Source organism: Brachypodium distachyon, chromosome 1 (genome assembly GCF_000005505.3).
Source record: "Brachypodium distachyon strain Bd21 chromosome 1, Brachypodium_distachyon_v3.0, whole genome shotgun sequence".
Taxonomy (NCBI): domain Eukaryota; kingdom Viridiplantae; phylum Streptophyta; class Magnoliopsida; order Poales; family Poaceae; genus Brachypodium; species Brachypodium distachyon.
The window spans coordinates 68,179,377-68,203,866 of record NC_016131.3 but is presented as its reverse complement, the minus strand read 5'-3'; the positions used below and the strand labels follow the sequence as shown (position 1 = coordinate 68,203,866).

The following is a 24,490-nucleotide window of genomic DNA, read 5'->3' as shown; positions in this document are numbered from 1 at the left end:
TAGACCGATAGATTTGGGTTAAGTGAAAAAAGTTACCCCAAAATGTGTATCAAATAGACAAAAACCAGATTGGTTCCGTCCGTTGAAACCTTAGCCCAAAATAGCATGGTTTTATGAAATTTAGTCAAACATATTGGATATTTAGCCGAAAGATCGAAGGTGGATGGTGTGCCTATTTCCCAAAAAAAGGCCGAAGGCCGGTAATCACTACGATGACTCATAGCTCCATTGAAGACAAAATGCTAACTAAGACACCGTGTGATGTAAATCGAGGAAATTGCACAATCCAGCAGATTTTGGGGGCGTTGTTGCGCAAAACACTAGTTGGACAAAAAACTTGTGCTTTTCACCGGTTGTTCGTCTAATCAGTTGCAGCTAGGTTCTAATGGGCTGTTTGCCCTTTTAACCGAGATTTTGACAGGTGGGACCCACGAGTCAGCGCCAACGTGGCCAAGCCACTTGCCACGCGGACGGTGTAGTGGCACAACGGCGCGGGTCGGGTCTGCAGGCGGACAGCGCGGGGCGGAGGGGCATCGTCGGTGCGTCTCCCAGGTGAGCTCGAGGTCCCGGGTGCTCGCGAATGCGGCCATGGCAGCCACGACGTCGACGGCCATGCCGTTCCCACGAGCTCCAGCCACATGGCGACGAAGGTGACTCCCTTCGTACTGGTTGCGGAGTTTTTGACCAAAATTTAATCTATTACTCTGTACCATGTGGCACCGTACTTAATTAGTGCTCATTCGTCTCATATTAATTGATTTTTTATCACATATATCTAGACACTTTTTACACATAAATACATAAATATTTGGGTAAATTGGAGTCACGACGGACAAAGTACATGTGAGCCAGCGATGTCTGTTTTATGCCATGTCACATGGCGACGAAGGTGAGCGGGGACCACGGCACCGACCCGGCCACCCCATGCGCCACGATGATCTGGAACGTCGGCACGCGCACCACGTCCTCGGCCTCGCGAGTTGTTCGGCCACCGAGGCCGTGGTCTGCGTAGACGACGGGCCGCTTGCTGGGCCTGGGCGGCCCGGGCGCTGATCAGTATTTCCGGAGCGAGTGCCCCAATATCCGTGCTCAAGCCCAACCAGAAAAGTAGAAACGCCGTTCTCTCATCCTCGAGGGACAGAAAGAACGAGAGTGAGGGGGAAAGAGAAGCAAGACCTAGATTAGGGATCCGCGCTGCCGCCCGACCCCCATCCCACCCCCTCCCCGCCGGCCATGGCTCTCTTCCCTGACTGGGTTATGCTGGACCGCTTCGTGGTCCGCCGGGACGACCTTGACGTGGACGACTCAACCGTGGCCTCCGGCAGCGGCTCCGGGGAGCACGTGTTCCACGTCGGATTCCAGCTCCACGCGCCGCCGCGGGTGTCCCGCATCCTCCTGCGGGTCGACGCCGGCGCGTCGTCCTTCAACAACTTCCACGTTGTCGCCGCCCACCGCGACGCGTTGCTCCTTCAGATGTCATACCTCATCGAGGCGCGCCGCGGCCGCACGCTCCGCAAGTACGGGATGATCGACTTCTTCCTCTACAGAGCAGCCGGTACCGATGGCTCGTCTCGGCCGTCGCTCGATCTTCTCCCCGCTGTTGACGGCACCGAGGCCGAGGTCCGGGCCCGGATCGAGGCGGAGGGCTTCGTCTGGACGAACCAGCGCGAACGGAGGGCCAAGGGCTTGGATCTCGGCGTCGTGCGCCGTGGCGAGAAAGAGTTTGCAGTCGCCGAGCTCCAGGTCAGCTGTTCTAAGGAACCATCAGAGCTCCACGTGTTTTGCCCGACCAAATCGAGCCAGTGGGAAATCAAGCAGCCACCGCTCATACCCGTGGGTTGTGCGGACGATTTTTCCTTGGAGCGGTTGCTGTTCTACTGGAATGCGGACAAGGTCGTCACATTTGGGAGCTCCCTCTGCTGGATAGATTACTGCTATGGCATCATTTTCTGTGATGTGTTCGATGACAGCCCAGTGCTCTACTACAAGGAATTCCCTTCAAAAGTGCCCAATCTGTATGACAACTGTCATGGTACTGGATGGGTTGATGCCTACCAGACCGTCGGTGTTACCAGCTGCGGCTCCCTGAAGTACGTCACAGTTGTGCGCGGTGATGGCAAGATTCACGGAGAGTTCACAGAGTCTTCTGGTTTCACCGTCACCTCCTGGACTCTAAAGAGAACAGAAGTGAATAAGATGGAGTGGGAGAAGACTGATGAGGCTACGTCCGATGATCTCTGGCGTCTTGATGGTTTTCAGAATCTCCCGCGCATCCCGTTGCGGTTTCCTCACATCAGCATTGACGACCCCAATGTTGTTTGCTTTGTGTTGAGGAGGAGGGTTGAAGGGAAGTGTTACCGCGAGACTTGGCTAGTTTCTGTTGACTTGAGCAGCAAGGCAGTTAAGGCTTCCCACCCATATAGCAATCCAGAATTAGAAGAAACGGATATCTCTTGCGAGACTGACTTTTCAAAATCAAAGTACTGGTACTTCGAGTCTTTTCTTCCCACCGAGTTCACCAAGTACATGAATCTGCTTAGCACCAGGTACCTTCTTATTCACAGTATAAGTGGTTCAATACATTGGCATGGTTTTCAGAGTAGTACTTTTACCATAACGAATCTAGTATTTGAATTTAATGTTGTCAATGTTGGTAATTCTTGTTCCACTTGAATTGGTTTTATAGATTGGTATTAGTGGAACCAGATTCTTGTTATTTCTGCAGGGTCTCATGTTTGAATTCTTTTAGTTGCACTAATTATGTTTTACGTGTCATAGAAAAGTGAGTATGCTGTAGTCAAAGTGTACATGATGAAAAACCAATTTAAGTCAGAGCTTATGATCTTCATTGTTAAGCCAAGTGAGGCAATCAACCGAGTTTGACTGGTGTGTTGCCTCATTGTTCTGGGAAACGCAACAGTCTGCTCTTAATCACCGACTGTCGTTCTTTTGATGTAATCTGTAGTAAGCGGGAGTAGGTAACTTCAGAGTGCCACACGAGGAACTTAAAAATGCACAATATCAAGGCTGTGTATGATAATGGGTTGGCTGCAAACGCCTCTATTTTCTTGGGTTGGGTTTAAATGTACAATTGACTGGATTCAAACGGATTGAGAGGCACCGCACGAGGGATAGGTTTGGTCGCATCTGCCTTCTACCTGGTTGGTTGAGTGGAGTATTTTTTTAGTTAATATCTGGGTTGATGCTCTTGTTTGAATGTTGGTAATTCTTGTTCCGCTTGATTTGCTTTTATAGAATGGCATTAGTGGAACCAGAATCTTGTCATTTCTACAGGGTCTCATGTTTGAATTCTTTTGGTTGCGCTAATTATGTTTTACACGTCATAAAAAAGTGAGTACATTGTAGTCAAAGTGTACATGATGAAAACCAATTTAAGTTAAAGCTTATGCTCTTCATAGTTAAGCTGAGTGAGACAATCAACCGAGTTTGACTGATGTGTTGCCTCGTTGTTCTGGGAAACGCGACAGTCTGCTCTTAATCTCCGACTGTTGTTCTTTTGATGTAATCTGTAGTAAGCGGGAGTGGGTAACTTCAGAGTGCCACACGAGGAACTTAAAAATGCACAATATCAAGGCTGTTAATGATAATGGGTTGGCTACAAACACCTCTATTTTCTTAGGTTCGGTTTAAATGTACAGTTCACTGGAGTCAAACGGATTGAGGGGTGCAAGGATAGGTTTGGTCGCGTCTGCCTTCTAGTGGGTTGGTTGAGTCGCGTATTTTTTGAGTTAATATCTGGGTTGAGGATCTTGTTTGGGTGCAATCTCTGTTCCCATGTGTAACCTGATATCCGTCACCATGCTTCCCTCCTTCCCTGATCTCTATTGGTTCCTTCTTTCTTAAACATGAGCAGTTAGGTTTATTCGTTGGGTCTGATTATTATGCGATCTATTGTTGTCATTGTGCAATCAACTGAGTCTGTGAGGTCAGGAATTTCATGTGGACTGTAAGGTGTATAGTTTCAGCTTATCATACAGAAGGTGTTCATATGACTGTAAACTATTGAGCGTTGGTCCATTGAAGCATGTACCTCTACCGGATAACTTGTTCACAGGCACATGTTTTTACATCCTACATTTAGCTCATAATGGACAGTCTTTGGTTCATATTGTTATTTGTACTATACCCGTTTGGACTAAGCAAAGGATATTCTATTGACGGAACGGTGTGCTTAACACTTTTGTGCAGGACCGACCTTCATAGTGAGCCAAAACCTAGAAAGAGGAAGTTCATGGAAGGGAGCAAAGAGTTAGAGCTCACAGGATAATGTAGGGCGATAATTCTGCAAACATCCAAATTCGATGGAGACAAACATCAAAACTGCATGCATGATCACTGCAAAAGCTGAAATTGCAATTATGTTTTAATGTAAACTTTATATATTTTCCACTTTGCAATGTATGCGAGATGAAAATGTTTAGCTTTGTCTGTTTATTTCTTAAATTAGTCACTGAACTTGATAGAGATTCCATCACACTGACAAAGAACTTATGGGTGCACCATGCTAAGAAACACCTCATGAATATCTTTATGATCTGAAATTTGGTTTTGCTTCTGCACAGCAATGTCATCGGAATAGGATTTCAATACAGAAACCATATTTGGCCCGCTAACACTGTTGTAGCTGAATTTGGTGTTTTTGTTGGTTGATTTGGTATTTGAGAATAATTGGCGCATACATTTCACATGTCGTGAACTTCAGAAATTCAGACAAATTTCGAGGGGTGTTTGGGAGGTTTGGTCAAGACAAAACAACTAGATTTCCAATTGTGCTCTGATGTAACAAAAAATTACTCCTTTTGTTCCAAAATAAGTGACGTGGATTTGTATAAAAATCTATAAAAATCCATGTCACTTATTTCGTGACGAAGGGAGTATTTATTTTCATTTTGGAACATGGGTTTGTTAAATGAGAAGGCTAGATGAATACAGACAGGGCTCTGTGTGGTCTCAGGTTTAATACATCATTGTCAGATTGCCGTTGTTTGCCTAATAGTCTTTCCACCTTGTGCATGTTACTGCCTGCAAACATTGCGTGCTAGGCTCGGCAAGTAAGCTCCTCCAAAGCTATTTTCCGATCAGCTGGTGCCTATTAAGCACACTAGGGATTGTTGTGGCACGCCTCCCTGGAACAAACCTTGATTTCTGCCCATTCAGAAGCGGAAATAAGAATGTTTGTCAGCCAACAGGAACATTCATGTCATGTTGAGTGCATGAAACAGAATGGTAGTAGTCATCGCACCGTAATTCTACTGTTTGGCTTTGCTTTACCTCGTAATAAGAACCAAAATCTCTACGTCGTAAGAAAGAAGAAACATAAACTAATCTCTAAGCAAAGGGAAGTAAGAAGTATTCTTAACTTGGTATCGATGCCTTTCACGGGTCATATTCACGGAGCGCTGATCATGTGTCATTTGTACACTTCTTAACTAATGTTTGCACATGGTTAAAGATCTGAACACAAAATTCCGATTTTCGTTTGTTATATGAACAGAAGACAAGAAGAAAATGCCAGCCACAAAATAATCAACGGATGCAAAACAATTAAAGTGAACCAGCGCAGCATAATCTTCGACTACAATGCCAAACATAAATATTTCAAGATGGTGCCCTAACTCAAGAAAAACATGCTAGGAAGTGCTTGTAACCGACCGCGCTCCTGAAATGTTCTGTCACTGAAAATTGCAGCAAGGAATGAGATCATCTCCAGAAACGATCGAGGACATCTGTCACTGAAAATTGCAGCAAGGAATGAGATCATCTCCAGAAACGATCGAGGACATGAAAGGAGGAGTCTTGCAACCTTGCTGCCGACCGGCCCTTTTCTCTGGCTCGTGGAAGCGCGCCGTGGATGGGGACCTCAAGTCCGAGGGCGTCGGGGTCGAGCTATCCACGCCGCGGGCGCGGCGGCGGGGGCAACCCTGGACAATTATCAATGGATAAATTCAAGTAGAACTGCTAAAATATTCAAACAAGAAACAAGATAGGTAACTATATGTCCTTTTCTGTTGATTGAATCTTCGAACCAGGCGGAAACAAGTTAACACTCGAGCATACGTTTACTTTACTTCAACAATTCAATAGTTAGTCAGGCATGTTTAATAAGAGAGAAAAATTCAGAAGAATACACACAATGTTTTCTGTAATTGAGCAATAATATATTGTGTGAAGTGACACATAAATAAATTTCATATTGAAGGCTAGGCAATTTTGGATATGCAAGACTGAACTGCATATATTAATTCTCAAAAGCTAGCCGCTGCATTGAGATTAAGATGGAAAAAACACTATGTGGAACATTAATGACAATATAACCTTTTCTCCTATTTTTCTAATAAATATTTTCCCTTTAATCATCTAGCTGAAGAACCACAGTAGGCCACATGCGTACTGTGATGTTATGCTACATTCAGTTTTGTTTTCGAAACAGCAGAGCTGATGCTCTTGTAATCTCGTTTGCTACTACAGGCGAAATGGGCATTTCAAGACAAGAATATAGAAGATTGCAATAGAAACTGTAAGAATCACCTAAGACAATATAACCAGTCCATGATATATCGACGGACAGAGAAAGTTAAATGAGATGAAGCCCTGAAACAAAGAATAGCAATTGTGTGATGAAATTAACGCTTTTAGTGCCAGGACTACCTTCATAGAATATCATGAAAGAAGGAAAAGGCTGAAATCGCAGATCATAACATATGATGTCCCATCCAACATCATTGCAAGGGCAAGGACAGATTTCAACACACTTCTCATCAGTGTCACTTGAATTAACTCTTCGGGATAGTGTCACCATAAGTAGCTAGATAATTCAACGACATTTGACTTAGAATTAGGCAACTCACAGATTATTCTAACATGAAACTACAAGGAAATTTTTTCATTCCTTACCATAAACTGAGAATAAGCTATTCGTTACACCTGTACCATACAAACGAACATAAGAACTATATTTGCAACCATAAAATTTGTGTCACCGAGACCCAGTGTGCAAGATAAATGAGAACAATATAATCATAGGGGGTCTATGCTCCCAGCTATGAATAGAATCACAAACGTCAGAACATGGAAAGTTATAAATTCTTGTATGACCCAAACAACACCAATGGATACGATGAAACCTGTAAAGTTATATTCTAAGTAGAATGTTGTAAAGTTGTAAATGAAGATGGACTCGTATTTATGCATGCATACCTATGCATAGCCAGTGCAGAAACCACTGCATAATTCAAGCAAGAGATGATAATACATTAGCAAATCATCATGGTTATTGAGTGAAACAAGTAGGAAAGACAAAAGATGGAAATCATAAGTTGCAAAAATAAACTAGCAAACTTGCATTTTTAGCAACAAAGAGAACGGCAACCAATGCCAGTATGAAGCACCCTGCTGCAATTCTTGTGGTGAGAAGATGTGTGGATGAAAGTACGAATACCATTCTCCAAAACGATGAACCTAGATCTGCAATTGGAACAGAACAGTAACACCAAAATAAAAACAAATGTAAAAATACAATCAAGGCATAAATGAAAAACTAATTGCTATACATAATTCAATAGAAAGATGAATTTAACTTTTCTTTGAAGGCATTAAGAGAACAGCAAACTACAACATTCATTAGAACCAAGGCCTTTTTAATAATACTGTGCGTGAATCCTATGAAAGAGATTCTTCAGTTTCTTTTTCATCAAATTTTTTTATCCAAAAGGTTCAACGTAATCACCATCTTGGGTCTTATGTGTCAATCGGTGAAAGAAATAGCAATACGAATTTCAGGCTCGCAAGGACCCCTCTATTGTCACTTATTGGTTGTCTTCTTGCTGATAATTATATAAGGCAGAGGGAGTTGATGATTAAGTGCTTACATCCAGCAGGTAAGATTATCAAAATATATGCCGGCCACCACGAGTTTGTGTAACTCCACGCTCATTAGCATGGACCTGCATGCCCTCAACCTGCAAAAGCCAGACACATTGAAACATGGCATCAACCAAGAAATCTCTTTGATGCATGAACTCTTTAAGTAGCATCACGTGACCCATCAGAGGGCAACGAAGTGCAGATATACCAAATCCCTGAAGCAGTACGGATAAATAACCCCAAAAATCACATCCGCGCGACCGAATCATGCTTACGTGATCAACTCTGACATCTAACAAGCTGCCAAAAAAAACTCTGGCTTCTTACAACAAAACGCAAACCCTAGCAGTCCACAATAATCAGCATCAGGAGAAGGAACTCGTGTAATCTATCAGTAAAATAGTCCGTACCTCGTGTCAACGGCGTCAAGCCACGCCGCAGCCTCTCCGGAGGCCTGTGCCACACCCTGAAACTAAGAATGAATTCTCACAGTATTCATTAAATGACAGCCCTTTGCTCTCAAGTATAAATGAAAATAACAGATAGATTATTTTAAATCAACAGTTCATGCACATCTCACTGGCTTTATTGGTAGTTGGTACCCTTACCAATTACTCCCTCCGTTTGGGTTTATAAGGCCCACGCGGAATTTTATGCCAAAATTTGACCAAAAATTGCATCGGTAATACGAGATTATTCCGGCACAAAAGATATATTGTTGTATTCGTATTGAAAAACTCTTTCTAATGGTATAAGTTTTATATTTGAATAATTGTTGGTCAAAGTGTGTCACAACTTTCAATAGGAGCCTTATAAACCCAAACGGAGGAAGTACATATTTGGATAATTTTGAGTGAGTTAATATGGGACAGAGGTAGTACTACTTTGCACATTTCCCACCGAGTAAAATGCACCCGCAGTCCTAAAAGTTTCGCAAAGGTGCCAAGTTAGTCCTAAAAGTTTGAAAATGCGCGTTTGACTCCCAAATGTTTGTTAAGTGGTTCACCGCAGGTCCTAATGGTGTTTAGCTGCGTCTGACCGGCCGACGTGGCACTTTGACTAACGCCACGTCGACAGGGCCCACACGTCAGATAACCCCCTCGAATTAGAATCTTGCAAAAAAAATTGAATCTGTGTTCTTTCCACAAGCCCTCCCTGCCTCTATTTTCCCCTCTCTACTGCTCTCCGGCAGACGGCGAGGCGGCGGAAGGGCACGACGGCAGGTTTGGTTGGCGGCGGACTAGGCGGTCCACTCCGACGAGATGGAGTCTGTGTGTCATCACCCAGGTGAGCGAGGACCACTTTACGATATGACATTGACCCCAAAACCCTCTAATTCCGAACCCTAATGTGCTCTATTCGTTCGATTTGCTCGATTTTTCATAATGGATGATCCGAAGAACTGATTTGGTGTCAAAATTTCTCTTATTTCACTGGTAGGAGCAACTAGTGATCTATTCTCCGTGCGAATCAATCACGGTGGATTTTTTTGCGGCTTTGGGAAGAACAAGACCTATGTGGATGGACAAGTTGCTTACTTTGATGGATGTCATGTTGATACGTGGTCACCTCTCTGGATTAAGGACTTCATAGAACAGTTAGGTTATATTCACTCAAAGTGTCAAGTGCATTGGCTGCTTCCTAAAAAGAACTTGGATGAGGGGTTGCGCATTATTGACAGTGATTCTAACACTATAGCCATGGCATCTGTTGTTCCAAAGTTTCAGATATTCTCACGGTATGTTGACCATAAGAATGACCTGTATAACAACATTGTGTTGGATGATGTTTTAGGAGGAGGTGGTGGTGGCCGAGCAGGCCGAGCTCGCTCCGGGCCTTGGCCATGACGATGTGGAGTAGCGTGCCAAGCCAGCCCGACCAGCGTGGCTCTGACTAGTGGGTCCCACCGATCAGAAAGCTAGTTACCGAGCCCTATCGAGGATTAGGATCTTTGCACAACAGATTAGACGTCGGCCGGACGTTTTTCGTAAAAATATCGTCGATTAGGTGTTTTCCGCAACTGCCCACCCAATAATGCGTGGAATGTGCAATTTCGGTTGCGGCGCTGAACCAAGATGTCGTTAGGGCATGTACAATGGTTGATAAGACTGCCTTATCTTAGATGTGCCACGTCAATAAGAAAGACAATAAAACTATTGTACAATGGGTTATCTCTTAGTGTTATATCTTAAAATTAGATGAAAACATTAACTAAATAAATGCTAAGAAAAGACAAAATCTAGTACAATGAGAAATTTGACTTATCTTTGCCTTGCATTCTTGTGAAGAGATCATCTCTTAATTAAGAGAAGACTTGTGCATTTTTTTCATTTCTCTCTCTTTTACAGAGCAGATTTTATCCTATGTGACATCGGTAAGAGAAGGCTGACGTCACCCCATTGTACACGCCCTTATACGCTGGAGCGGGTTGGCGGGAGGGAAGTTTCAGCTCACCTGTGAGCAACCCACCAGATGAATTGCTCAATCAGGTTCAGATTACAACTCGAGACTCATTGGAATATAGGAATTACAGAAGTTCATAGAGGAGGTGGAGGAACACGAGAAAGAAGAAGAAGGAACACACGCCCAGCCAAGCCTCGGCCGAAGCCGCCGTCCAGTCCGATCCAAGCCAACCTCTTCGTAGTTGTGTCCCTTGTATTTATACCCATAGTGGCTGCCTCTTGTGATATGAGCAGGCCCAAGCCCAGGGTCACAGCCCATCTTCGAGCCCACCAGTACAGCTCCAGTAGAAGGATCGCTGACAATCCTCCCCCCTTGAATTTCGGCTTGTCCTCAAGCCGAAGTCGTGCCGATCTGCCGGGATCCCAAGGTACTTGTAAATCAGTGAAGCAATGGGGTATAGTTGTGCTTCTTGTTGTTAGAGGACCTTCACATATCAATGCTATGGCACATAATGGCTGTCTCGACTTGTTGCAACTAGCAGAACACTCCAAGACAAGTGACCAAGCAATCTGCCATTGGAAAAGTTCAAAAACATGCCAAGTAATATGTCCATGCTTCAACTTCGTTTGGCCCCTACTTGGTAATGCATAAGTTCTGGAGCTCCTTCCTTTGAAATCAAACTCAGTGCACTGAAGCATATCAACACATCCAGCAAGAAGAATATCACTTAGCCGAACCCTTGTGAAGTGTGGCCATACTATTAGCACTCCAAGAAGCAAAATATTAAGCCTAATATGATGAACCAGGAGAAAACCACAAGTGCCAGTGTCAGGTGGTTTGGCTGATGGTAGAGATGGTGAAAAAAATTCCAGCCGGATACCATTTCAAAGCATCTGCTAGTACTTGTAGTGTTGTCTGACAAAAAGGGAATACAAGCCCTGAAATCAAGTCCTCCAAAAATGCAAATAGAGCACAGCCTGCTGTGAAATTTCCACTTCCTACAAAATCTGAAAACCACAAGGTGATCCAACTAAAAACCATGCAATTTCCCATTGAAACTGAACAGGACAAACGGAACAGTGGAGAAAAACATGTATGACACTGAACCTCCCAGTAAGGAACGAATTGTGAGGTAGCTTGTACCAGCCCGCCAAAAATTCTGCCACAAGACAACTGAGTATAGCACTTCGGGACTCAACACTGACATCGAAAGATTCAGTTTTGCTATTCTTCAGAAAATTTGGTTGGACAACAGACATTGGATGATTCCACACGTTCAGTTCTATGGAGTAGAATTCAGTTATCGAAAGCATACCAAGACAAGCAGCATGAGAAAGCTGAAACCAATTTGCCAATAGCGGAAGACTGAATAACCATGCAATCTTCCATTGCATAAGCTCAGAATCACCTTTAGTAGTATGTCCCGAGAGGCAGGAGTTAAACCACGGATTGCAAGAATCTATCAATCACCAAAAAGAGAGTCTGATTGAAGAGTCAAGGATTCTGCCATTGCATCTGCTCTGTATCTAAGATAGCAACCAATTTAATAATGCATTCATCATGACATTCCTCCTTTTCTTGTACAGTAACAACTGCATCATTGCACTTCATAGTTAGGTACTTGTTCACAGGAACACACCTGCTAGCAGCAAAGTAGGACACCAATTGAACAAAATTTTCATGTCTGAACATTGGCACAACTATGGCATTGCAAATCTGATCAGAAACCATGCTTGAACAAGAAAGAGAGTCACGTGGAAACCAAGCAATGACCCACGGAAAATGCTCAGAACCGTCAACTGGAAGAGCTTGAGTTGATGACAATGGAAACATGAAGGTGGATCCATTGGAATAGAGCACAAAAGAAGGCCATGGCATCAGGGTAAATAATGCCATCATGAATTCCTGTAATTTCCCAACCTGAAGGCAACAAGTAGACTCCTTATGGGACAACCTGCTCTGAATTTGAGACACATGGGGAGGCAACAATAAACCTGAGATCATGCCACTCAACTTCGTTCGATCAGGCGGATGCCACTGCCATAAGACCATTTGCATAGAGTTCTTGTCCACAACCAGATTGCCTATGCTGTGTGTCTTGGTGACCATGGTGCTATCAATGAGGACGAACAACTGGGGAACGTCGACCTTTTCTACATTAGCACACCCCAAAACTGCAGCAGTGTGCGGCATAAGACTGAAGTGGGAATAGGCGCGTGCCATGATGGTCGAGGAACACGTGCCCAATGCAGAAGCTGGCGTCGCCACAGGTGTATCGACGTTGAAGCTTTCCGTCGGGCACCTGGTGGGCGTCGGCGGTTCAGACTCATGGACAAAGAATGGTGGCATCATTGGTGTTGGCGAAGCCCTCACCAGTACTGGAACAGTCAGTAGGGCCGCCACGACCTGATCGGTGTCAGCTTCGACGCTCAATTCACCTACAATGTCGATGTCCTCGCAAACTGTCGAACACATGGTGGGCGGCGAACTGGCAAAGGTGAGCTCACCCATGGTTGTCCTCGTGGATGCAGCCTGAGGGGTAGCCGTCGGTGCCGTGGTTGATGCAGTACATACGGGAACGGGTGCCGAGTCCAGGGGCACTGCTGCAGGGGCGTGTGGAAGCAAGGGAGAGCTGGGGTGGAAGGAAGTTGACTCGGAGGTGCAGGAGAGCTTGGGGTCGATCGCGAGCGCGTTGCTGGAGGCGGGCGCTGTGTACTGGCGCTCGGCCAGTGCCAGAGCGGCAGCCCACTCATCGTACGGTGTGTCGTCGTAGAAATACTCTCGCGCCAACCCGTCGTCGTCTGGTGTCGTGATGGTGGTGTAGATCGGAGGAACGTGGTCGACGGTGAGGACGCAGCACCCATCATAGAGAGCATGGCCGTCCAAAGCATCACGAGCTCGGGCCGCCGCCCACCTAGAACAGAATTGGACGTAGGCCTCCACGCCATACATCCCGTCAACCATGCGCTCGAACAAGCCAAGCACTTCTCCATCGCCATCTTGACGAAACAATTGACGAAGCCTCTCAAAGGTATGGTTCACTTGGCTCATCCTGACATGAAGAAGACCTTGACAACATGAGTGTTTATGTGTTGGCATTTTGTCGAACAGGTGGTGGGCGGAGGAAAATTAGGTGGGGAAATTTTGGGAGATGGGAGGATCTATGACTCTGATATCAGATGTGAGCAACCCACTAGATGAATTGCTAAATCAGGTTCATATTACAACTCGAGACTCACTGGAATATAGGAATTACAGAAGTTCATAGAGGAGGAGGAGGAACACGAGAAAGAAGAAGGAACACACGCCCAGCCAAGCCTCGGCCGAAGCCGACGTCCAGTCCGATCCAAGCCAACCTCTTCGTAGTTGTGTCCCTTGTATTTATACCCGTAGTGGCTGGCTCTTATGATATGAGCAGGCCCAAGCCCGGGGTCACAGCCCATGTTCGAGCCCACCAGTACAGCTCCAGTAGAAGGATCGCTGACATCACCCGCCATCGGAACGACACCGTACTCGCCGGAATCCGGCGAAATTCCGCCACCGCGCTTCTATTTTGGCCAAATACTCGTCAATTTCCGGCGAGCTACCCCGATTCCTGCCGGTCTAAATCCAACGCGTCGACGATGGTCGCCGGAGCCCGAGACGGCCTCGACGACGGGAGCTGCGGAGCCAGGCGACTGCGGGCGTGGCGCTGGCGGGGCTTTGTGGGGCGGGCGGGCGGCGCAAGGGCGATCACGAGGCCATCGAGCCCGGCCCAGGTCGATTCCCCGCGGACCTGCCCTCGCCGAGGTCCGGGCATTGGCCTCTCGGACGTGGCGCGGGCGGGCGGTTGCGGGGTGTGCGGGCGGCGAGGGGGTCGGGCGCGGCAGCAAGCTGGCTGGAGGAAGAAGACGACGTGACAGGAAAAAAAAGAAAATGGTGAGCTAAGGTGGGCCCTACGTGTTTGAGGGGCTATTTTATGGGTTCGGCCGCAGCCCACGTGGCGACTCTTATCTGCGTTTCAAAAGCTATTATGTTAAGAGCGTTCGGTCTGTCGGTGTTGTGGGCCGTATGGGGGCGCCAGCGTAAAGAATATTTTGGGGACAAGGCGTCCAGCCGCGGCTCCAATACTAAATTTTTTATTTCGACTAAATCTTATTCATGTAGGCTAAAATTCTTCAAATCATGCGACATTTCATTGGAAATTAAGATAATTTATAAGATTTAAAAAAAAGGAAAACCCTAGTCGTCTAGGCATCGATCCAGGAGGCGTCGTTGCTGCTGTTGGAGTCGAAGGTGAAGCCGCTGTAAGCGGGGTTGTCGTCGAGGACAGTGACTCGCGGCTCCTGCTTCGCCGCCTCGAAGTCCTGCCTGGACTTCTTCGGAGGAGGAGGTGTAGCCGAGCAGGCGACGCTGCTCCGCCTCTTTCCGGCTGGCGCGCTCGGCGGCGCGCTGACTCGGAAATTCCTCTGGGTCGTCCTCGCCGCGGTGCCTTCAAAACATGTTTTTGCGACCCTTATCTGTGTTTTAAAGGTTGTTATTTTAAGGGGACTTTTAAGGCCATGTACTGCGCGGGCGCTTAGGGCATGTATAATGATTGATAAGACTGCCTTATCTTAGGTGTTCCACGTAATTTAGAAAAGACAATAAAACATGTTGTACAATGGGTTATCTCATAGTGTTATATCTTAGAATTAATGTTTAGATGAATAAAATTAACTAAATAAATGCTAAAAAAAATGTAAAATCTACTACAATGAAAGATTTGCCTTATCTTTGTTTTATTATTTTTTGAAGAGATCATCTCTTAATTAAGAGAATGCTTGTATATTTTATTCATTTCTCTCTCTTCTACATCAGATTTTATCGTATGTGGCATCGCTAAGAAAAGGCTGACATACCCCATTGTACACGCCCTTATACCCGGTGCCAGGAAAAAAATCCCAGCCAAAATATGGTTGTTGGGTGCAATCCCAGCTTAAATATGTAGCATCGCGGCCTAACTGATCGTCGAGCGCTTACTGAATATTTGGCTTGCAACGTGAGAATAGGAGGGTAGTTTGGCGCCTGCAAGCGTCCAGCGCAGGAATATATCCTAAAAATCACTGGAATCTAAATAAACATAAGTGCAGGGATGTAAAATACAACTATTTAGATAGATACAAGGACGAAATCGCAAATAGCCGAAACTTTTGGACTTTTCTGCAAAATGGCCTATACAGTGGAGAAGGGGGCGCGCAGAGGGGGGGCTTCGGGCATGATGGGCCTGGGCCGGCCCAGGTCGGGCTAGGGCGAACGGCTGCGTGCGGTTAAGGGGAGCTCGGGCGCGAGCAGTTAGAGGTTCACCCCGTCCCGACGCCGCCGCCGCTGCCTCTCCCAAATCCCGCCGCCGTCCGCCGCCGGTCTCCCGCCCCACTCCTCTGCAGCGGCCTGGTCGCCTCCCTCACGGCGCATCTAGAGGGAGGAAGCCCCCCCCCCCCCCCCCCCCCTCGTCGGATGAGGAGAAACCGAGGGTGGCGGGGTTCCACCCGCCGCCGCCCGGTCCGGCGCGGTGAGCCGCCATGGCGGCCGCAAAACAGCGGAGGAGCCGTGGGCGCGCCTTCGGGTTGATAACTTCAAGTCCACTGTCGTCGTTCCGGTCCGCCTCGGAGGTGCCACCGCCGGTTTGGTTTGAGTTGAAGTCGATGCGTGGTGGAGTTGCAGGCGGGGTCGGAGACGGAGGCGGCGGCGCCGTGCCATCCCGTGTCGGGCATGGACCATGCCCATGAATTGGGCAGAATAGCGACGGTGGAGGCGGTGCGAGGGCGAGGACGAAATCGTCCTCTTCCCCAAGCATGGGCGGCGCCGGTCCGGCCATTAGCCACTCCATTGAGGGCATATATTCCGGGGAGGCCGGCGGCGCGGAGTCTGGCAGCGCGGGGGCCGGCGGCGCGGGAGGTGATGGTGCGGAGCCCGGCGACGCGGGGGCCATGGGGCCGGCGGCCGCGGTTGCAGGGGCGGGCGCGGCGGCCTCCATGAACGTGGCAGCCATTGGTACAAAGGCCGGCACGGCGGGAGCCAAGGGCGCGGTGTCGCGGGCGAAGCGCGGGCGGCGCGCACCCTCGTGCGCCCAGCGTCTGGACGCCCAATGACGGGGTGGGGCCCACCGGCGGCGTAAGAGATAGAGGGGCACATCTTTGATTGCCATAATTCTGACCTTTTGATCGTAGAGCAAACGTGGCTGATAACGTGTTGTGAAATGAAATGAGAATAAATCTGTGTATTGATTTCATTGATTGATGATGATATTTATACAGGTTGAAGAAACACCAATACATGCATTGATGTCCCAAATATTTGTCTTCGCGTCCCAAGTTTTCCAGAACTTAGGACACGGAATAACTGTCTATTTAATTAACTAATAATTAAACTAACTGAACATATATTATTGTCAACATCTATTTCTTGTTAAAAAAAATCTCACACTAAGCGCCTAGATGGGGACTGCTAGAGATGTTCTTAGGCCTTGTTTATTCCTCTAGTATTTTTATCCCTAGGCCTTGTTTGGAGGTTTTTGAGTGTTTTTTGTGTATTATACTCTTCAAATTGAAAAACACTAAAAACCCAAATGGTTGTTTGGTAGGAAAGGTTTAGAGGAGATTATCCCTAGTTTTCCCTCACAAAACACTTCATTTTTTACTAAATTAAAACACTAGTGTTTTGGATTTTTGGGTGAACACGCACACCCCTTAAATAACACACTAGTGACTAAAAATTACACTTGTGCCGAAGGGGATGGGAGGGGATTTGGTGTTCACCCAATTCCCTCGAATACTCTTCCCCAAAAATACACTAGTATGGTGTAGAGTTTTTAATCTAGTAAAAAATACACTAGGATGGATGGGGATTTGTGAAGATATCTAGGAATTATCCCGTCCAAACCCGGCTTAGTAAACGAACTACGGGGATTTTACAGGATTTAGAATAATCCCTTCCAATCTCCATGAATCCCCGTAAATACATTAGGATTTTACGGAATTTAATGTCTAATCATCGCTCCCCTATAAAACAGCTGAGCTGTAGCCAATTCACTATCAGTCTCTCTCATAAACCCTAGCTGAGCTTGATTCCTCCCCAAATTTTCTGTGATTTGTCTGTTCCTACTCTGTAGATTACATCCAGGGCCTGACAGAAAGACACTCGCCGAATACAAGAACATGTTAATGGTTAATAAACTAACAGCAGCAGAAGTACAAGCAGTACTGAAATACAAACTACAAAATGTAAAGCGCAGAACAACAGAACGGCTAGTACGTGAACATTACTTCTATGTTTCTCGGAGACATAACAAGAACTACTGATGGATCAAATCCTAATGAGGTTAGAAAGTCTAAGAAATGACATAACAAGTTCAGCGCTGATGAATGGTAGTCATTAACAAGTTAATCACTAGACAAATCTGTTTGGAAACAGGGCTCTTTTATCGCCAGACCCTGATTCAGGGGCATTCAAGTTACTACCCAAGCACTCCTTTCATCTCCATTCTAGACATCAACAAACCTGCACATGGTTGAAATTTAGAGGCATTTATGTTTCAATAGGGGGGAAACATGCTCAATTACAGCAGAGAGATAAGTAAAAAGTACTTCTTTTGCTGAAACATATGCTAGTTGCGATATCTGTGCTTTGTCCCATTTATGACTGAAATGATGAGCACTTATGTTTGTTTTCTGGTCACAAAAGGATGCAAAATATTCAGGCTTTCTAAACTGCATGAAAGGTTCATTTTTTTTTTGGACTGAACATGAAAGGTTCAGTCATCAGATATTTAGATCAAAGAAGGATCCACTGGTAGTGTGTACATACAAGCACTACCAGTCATTAACACTGGCCATATATTAACAGCTATGGTTGGTGTAAGTAGCACAAATAGTAGATGGTTAGCGCAAACAAGAAATACTGTAATTTGAAGCAGCATTTAGTAAGTTGAAAATGCTACAGCCCGATCCCTCATAACTCAGGGTGGACAATTGAGCTGGGCTCGGCGAGCTGGACCGAGCCTGCTCCTGTTTCAGCCCGAGCCGAGTTCTGAAAAACGGCTCGTCTGGCCTTCAGGCCGAGCCGCTGGCTCCCATGCACTGTAGCAGCCCAGCAATGCACAAATCTACGGCCCAAGTCATAAATCGCACGGCCCAAAGCCTGGAACGCACGTACTTCCTCCGTCCCATATTAAGTGTCTCAAACTTATCCAAATATGAATGTATCATACCTAAAAAGCATCTAGATACATGTAATATTTCGACACTTAATATGGGACGGAGGGAGTATCTCCCTCGGTCCAGTTCACCCGACGTGAGTTAGGTCATCTCCCTATCCTTCTGTCTTCCCAATTCTTTTCTTTCCCGAGTCCCACGCCGCCGCCAGCCTCGCTGCTGCTCCGCGCCATGGCAACTGCTAGTCGCTGGCAGGCCGCCGCTCGTTGCAGCTCCTCGCCAGCGCAAACCCGGTGAGCATGGCAAGTCCTACCCCGACGCTGCTGTCCAAATCGTCCTCAGATCTGTCCTGCATGTCATCAGGGGGCGACTGTGGCGGCGGCGGCGTACAGCGCCCAGCTCGTTAGCTCGTCGAGCCAGCCCGAGCTTTGTGCCGGATCGAGCCGAGCCGGCCAAATGAGCTCGTCGGAATTTCGGGCCGAGCCAGGCTTGGCTCGCCAGAGGAGCTCGTGATGAGCTGGACCGAGCCGAGTCGGCTCGGCGTCCACCCTGACTCATAACAAGAAAGAGGCCTTTAAGTATCTGCTATCCCTCAGAGAATCATAATTGGCCTGGTTTAAAACATGATTAACATATAGGCTTTTGCTGGAGTTGCATGAGCAAAAGTGCCATCGGACATGCCTTTGCCGCACCGAACATGATTTGGATCCGATTGGTACGTGAACAGACGCTTACATGATTTGCAACAAGAATTCCATCATCCACAGGTTGCTACAAACTACTGCTGCTACTGATTGTGTTTCATACAAAGACACGAAAAAACAAATCTCTTAGTACAGATTGAGAACATGGTTCATGCATTGCCAGCTAAGCAATCAACCAGAATCTCAAGCGATGGCGTATAAGAAGCATAGAAGAAGGGAGGTGGCAGGCCCATGATTAGCATCTGACGCAGTAGGGCCACAAGGCTTCGTAAAGGAAATGGATAGCTTAGGTGGCTCCATCAGGCGAGGAGCATCAGAGGCGGAGCACCAGCAGTAAACAGGTCAAGCACAGTGCATATGGTCCCACCACCCTATGGCTGCCTACTAACCTAACCATCTCAAGGAGAGCACCAAAATTAGGGGGGAGCCAGTGAAAATTTGAAATAGCATTTGATGATTTTCCTTCGGGTTTTTGTGTGCAGTTAATTAACTTCCTCAGAGGAAGAATTAACTTTTCCAGTATAGTCGGTACATCTTCTTGGACCTGAGCTGATTTCCAGCACCCAGAATGTTCAGAAAACTGCTGGCAAAGTTTAGTACAGGTGTAACAGCTGTAACTATTTGCATGAACACAACATTGTAGGTCATGGACTGTGATCCTATTTGTAGCAGAACCTCATCAAGACAGGTACTTCAGTGTTGCAATCCCATCTTCTATTATATATACTCCCTCCGATCCATAAAAAGTGTCTCCCATTTTGTACTAAGTTAGTACAAATTTTGTACTAAGTGGGCGACACTTTTTATGGATCGGAGGGAGTATATATATAAGAACGCTTACTACTCATGGACTTGTGCTATATGGTGTAAAAGAACAAAAGTTGTTACTGTCAAGATAAGAGAAATCACCTGCTTAAACATCAAATGGTGCTCTAGCAAAAGGGTTACTTGTTTACCTGCAGAAATTTAGCAAACAATGATATATACTTATAATCCTATGGCCTGAGGACAAAATGCATGTACAGAAGCAAATATTCAGCAACTTTCTGAAACAGTGGTAATGAAACTTAAGCACAACAGTGATACCCTAAAAGTCAGTCATAAGTTACCAGGTTACCAATTGCATGCGATCATACTGGTGTATGCTTTTGTGCTAGAAATCAAACTGTAAATAACAGCGTCTAAAAGAATTGTCCCAGTACCACAATACCAAGGTTTTAAATGTGTTTTGTGGCAACCCACCCCCTTCATAATTTTACATTGTTCATGGAATACGGTGAGGCGACTTCATATGGAGAACCTAATTTGGTATGAAAGCAGATTAAATAACAGTAACTTAGTCTGACCGCAAACTAACTCACAACCACTAGCAAATTAAATCACCTACCACACAACCTAAGCTAAAAAAAGCTGCAGGAAATCCCAGCCTCATAGCACAAACTGAAAAAAGAAAGGAAAGAGGATGATTCAAAGTGTAGCCCATGAACTCCCTCCCACCCCCAAACATCACCCATCCCTCCACCCCTTCCTCTCTTTCCGACCTACACAGTTTACGCGAGAAGATGCGTTGCTCTGCTTTTCCCTCCCGCATCCCTGCTTCTATTGGAACCAGCAGAATAATAGAGGTGCAAGTGGAAAAGGCACCATAACAAAAGAATGATCAAGCATATACTCACTAATACAATACAGCAAGATTTGGATGTTCCTTGTGAACAAAATATATTAGAAAGAGAACAAAATAACTAGATCCACATACTGAAAACAAAGAACATACAAACATGGTCCAGGACAGCATACCTAAGCAGCCCTGCCTTCTCAAGGCCATCAGCACCTAGATGATCAAGCATGGCCTCTAGCAGCTTTGGAAGGAGCATGTGAAAGAGGACCAACAGAAGCGTTTCATATTGATCAGCACTAAGTTTGCTAGATCTCTGCAACCTGTGAGAGGTGCCATTACGAAGAAACTCCATGAATTTCTCAGCTGACTGAATCTTCTTTGCATTTTCAGTCCAGGCAGTTTGATCTCCAACAGAAGGGTTTACATCATAGGCCCCGTCGCTGTACTCATATGTCTCTGTCAGAACATGATTCAGATTGACCTTTGTTCGCCAGGTGTCATGGTACGGCAAGGCAAGAAGAATCAAATCCTTTGAAGCAGCATCTGCCCTATGCATGACATACTCGTAAGATTTAAGGAACACCCATCCCCTATCAGAGTGGGGCACTATGGAAGGATGTATTTTGTAAAGCACTTGCTTCTTTCCACTCTTCAGCAAATTGATAAGGTGCTGGATATCTCCAGGGATATCATAGTCCGTAAAAAGTTCCGTGATGACCGTAGCAATGCTCTTGTACACTGCTGTTTTGGCTGCATCAGATAATCCAACCATTCGAAGATGCTTGAATAATGCTTGTCGTTCATGAGTCACCACAATATTCTCGCTCGTAAATGGTGCATAGCATTTTCCACGACCCATTACTCTCTCAGCGCCCAATATGATTGACAAAATGAACTTCTTTGTGGGGTCAGGGGTGAGGGGGCACTTGTAATCGTAACCTCCAATGGCTCCTACAATCGGGTAGTTAAAAGCATAATCTTCACATGTAAATGGTGGTACAACTGTCCGTGGTTCCATCACCCTGAACTGCTCAAACGATAAACAGTCATCCTCAACATCAACTTCCATATCATCATCAATGTATCTGCGATAGCTGTACTCCCGTTGAGCTGCATAGACAGGTATAAAACGACAAATGAACTATGAGAAGGTCCTGCATAAAGATAAGATGTGAAATTCACCGATTATGAACCTATTGAGTACAATTACCATTTGTGTGGTGGTCACCAAGTGCCGCAAAACTAGACATCCCGCGCAAGGTGTCCGGTGAAGCAAATATTAGCCTTGAAAATGAACTGGGCAAACAAAGTAGTGCTTAGTTAAAGTGACAATTGACTAATAAAAAACAAGCTATAAAGTCTGATACAAATTGCACATTGGAAACCACTATTGCTACTGCAACTGAGATAATCATGCAAGTACATCTTTAGGTCCCCAAATTTATGCATCTTTCAGTGTCGGCCCTCCTAGTTGCTGGCCCAAGCCCTGCCACTGCATCGTTTACTGCTAATTATTTCCCTACTGCATTGCAACGCGGATGCTGCTAACATTCTTAGAGCACAGTGCTCAAACATTCAGAAGTTCAAGCACAAAAGCCGTAAAAAATTAGACTACGTCTACAGAAGATGTCCACTGAAGCAAAGAATGGCCTTGAAAATGAATCGGACAAACAAATCGGTGCTTAGTTAAAGTGAGAATTGGACTAATAGAGAACAAGCTAGAGTCTGATACAAATTGCACACTGGAAACCCCTATTGCTACTGCAACTGAGATAATCGTGCAAGTACATCTTTAGATCCCCATCTTTCATTGTCGCCCCTCCTAGTTGCTGGCCCAAGCCCCGCCACTGCATCAGTTACTGCTAATTATTTCCCTACTGCATCGCAACGCGGATGGTGCTAACGCTACTTGCGCAGTGTTCAAACATTCAAAAGTTCATGCACAAAAGCCGTAAACATGACTACGACTACAAGATGAGGGCTATGTGTGCTTACCCCAGGAGATGGGGGAGGAAACGGAGTGCCTGATGACGCGCTGCTTTTCGCGCCGCACGTAAGGAGGGGCGGCTCGTGCGCCGCTGCTCGCGCCGCTCGTCGGGAGGAGGGGCGACTCGTGCGTTGCTGCTCGCGCCGCTCGTCAGGAAGGAGAGGCGACTCGTGCGCCCGCAATGGCGGATGGATCTCGCAGGTGCGCGTCGGCCGTCGGTAGTCGGCGGAGGTAGCTTAGGGTTTCGGCGCTCTCGCCGATTGGGTTTCCTTTTGGCGCTGGACGGCTGGAGCACGCACGACTCCCACTATAGATGGCCATCGGGCCGGCCCAGCCCGGCTCGTGTTAATCCGGCCAGGCCCGGGCACGGCCCGGCGAAGCCCGGTATTAGAGGGGCCGGACCGGCCACTTAAGGAAATCGCTCCGCCCAGGCGCGGCTCCAGGCGCGGCCGGCACGGCCCGGTAAGCCCGATGGGCCTAAAAAAAGTCTGGGGCTGAAGCCCATTTATCTACAATGGCTTTAAAAAATCAGAAAAATATGTAAAAATTCAGAAAAATATATAGAAAATGTCCAAATGAGGCGAAGTGTCATATGGGGTAAATGTTGAGCTTTATTAGCTATCTCGTTAAAAAACCGAAAAAGAGTGCAGCGCCCATGAAATAAAAAGGAAATTAAAAATGATCAGTTTTGGGTCATCTTCGTGCTTGCCAAGGTGCCTGTTGATGTGGCCATTTCCTTCGGCGGCGTGCTTTGGGAGCATGGCGACACACCCTGGCAACTTGCACTTGACCTTGGTCACGACCTTCCCATCCGACTCCGTCACTGTGACGATATCAAAGTGCTCCCACACCGATGAGATTTTCTTGCAAGTCATCAAATTGCCAGTAGTAGGAGAGCTGACCATGTTTGAGAAGGGACAGGAATGGGTTTGGATGTGAATAAACTGATGTTCGAAGCACTATTTATAGCCAGCATTTGCACTCAAAGGGGCCTAAGTTTGAAAACAAAGTACATGAGGGCCTCATTTCAAATAAAAAGCCCCCCAAGCCCGTTAGGCCCCGGCCAGCTGCTGCCTGGCGAATGGTTTACTTCGACAATGTCCATATTATTAGACTTGTGTTCAGGAAAGCTACGTGTGTGTGTTGGCGAACTCGTCGATTTACAAGCAAGGGGAGTCGAAGATTTACTCAGGTTCAGGCTCTTGATGAGGTAATAACCCTACGTCATGCTTGTCTGATCTGTATTGATGAGTCGATTACAAGGTTGCCGTCGAGGCGAAAGCTCAGATTGGATCTGGCAAGTGCGTCTAGGCGGCTTCTATGCGAGATTGGATGATCTTGGCTCCCCCTCCTGGTCCTTTATATATGCAGGAGGCCAGGTCTCGGGTAGAGTCCAAGTCGATTACATCATTGAGATATACTAAGTTTAAGCTTCCTTATCTTGAGCCGCAAGATTGGGCATATGGACTCCTCAAGTCATAGTAGGCTTCTACATGGGCCTCTAGTTGGGCCATGGAGGGTATCCTCGAGTCGAGCACGTGGTTAGTCATAGCCACATCAGTAGCCCCCAAGTGCCTAGTTGAGTCGTAGACTCGAGTAGTGACTTTCAGAGTCGAAAGCTTTGTTCGTCATGTATCAAGCCAGTTGCAGCTGATAATGTTGAATGTAAGGCCGTCGACTCGGGAGTGCATCAAGTCGAGGCTTGTACTTCGAATGAGAAGTG

The 24,490-nt window shown here is 46.3% G+C and overlaps 3 protein-coding genes across 3 annotated transcripts; 1 reads left to right on the top strand and 2 right to left on the bottom strand.

Annotated features, from left to right (window-relative positions):
- The first annotated feature begins 1,100 nt into the window (after window positions 1–1,100).
- LOC100821645 lies at window positions 1,101–4,576 on the top strand. Its single transcript, XM_010230648.3, has 2 exons — window positions 1,101–2,546; window positions 4,210–4,576. The coding sequence occupies exons 1-2, from the start codon at window positions 1,234–1,236 to the stop codon at window positions 4,286–4,288; spliced, it is 1,392 nt and encodes a 463-aa protein (XP_010228950.1). The 5' UTR covers window positions 1,101–1,233; the 3' UTR covers window positions 4,289–4,576.
- A 9,940-nt stretch (window positions 4,577–14,516) lies between these two features.
- LOC106865708 (formin-like protein 5) lies at window positions 14,517–16,237 on the bottom strand. Its single transcript, XM_014896335.1, has 2 exons — window positions 15,775–16,237; window positions 14,517–14,758 (listed from the first exon to the last, which is right to left on the bottom strand). Exons 1-2 carry the CDS (start codon window positions 16,235–16,237, stop codon window positions 14,517–14,519), a joined length of 705 nt encoding a protein of 234 aa, XP_014751821.1.
- Window positions 16,238–17,453: 1,216 nt separating this feature from the next.
- On the bottom strand, window positions 17,454–23,062 carry LOC100821342. Its single transcript, XM_003558406.4, has 5 exons — window positions 22,776–23,062; window positions 21,991–22,076; window positions 20,960–21,890; window positions 20,072–20,118; window positions 17,454–17,805 (listed from the first exon to the last, which is right to left on the bottom strand). The coding sequence occupies exons 2-4, from the start codon at window positions 22,028–22,030 to the stop codon at window positions 20,115–20,117; spliced, it is 975 nt and encodes a 324-aa protein (XP_003558454.1). The 5' UTR covers window positions 22,031–22,076; window positions 22,776–23,062; the 3' UTR covers window positions 17,454–17,805; window positions 20,072–20,114.
- Between the last annotated feature and the right edge of the window lie 1,428 nt (window positions 23,063–24,490).

Coding starts and splice junctions, on each gene's coding strand:
- LOC100821342 (XM_003558406.4), bottom strand. CDS start 22,030: ATGTCTAGTTTTGCGGCACTTGGTGACCACCACACAAATG. Junction 21,891..21,990: donor TGGTGACCACCACACAAATG/GTAATTGTACTC, acceptor CTGTCTATGCAG/CTCAACGGGAGTACAGCTAT.
- LOC100821645 (XM_010230648.3), top strand. CDS start 1,234: ATGGCTCTCTTCCCTGACTGGGTTATGCTGGACCGCTTCGTGGTCCGC. Junction 2,547..4,209: donor ATGAATCTGCTTAGCACCAG/GTACCTTCTTAT, acceptor ACTTTTGTGCAG/GACCGACCTTCATAGTGAGC.
- LOC106865708 (XM_014896335.1), bottom strand. CDS start 16,237: ATGGCCCCCGCGTCGCCGGGCTCCGCACCATCACCTCCCGCGCCGCCG. Junction 14,759..15,774: donor GTGGAACCCCGCCACCCTCG/GTTTCTCCTCAT, acceptor CATGTTTTGAAG/GCACCGCGGCGAGGACGACC.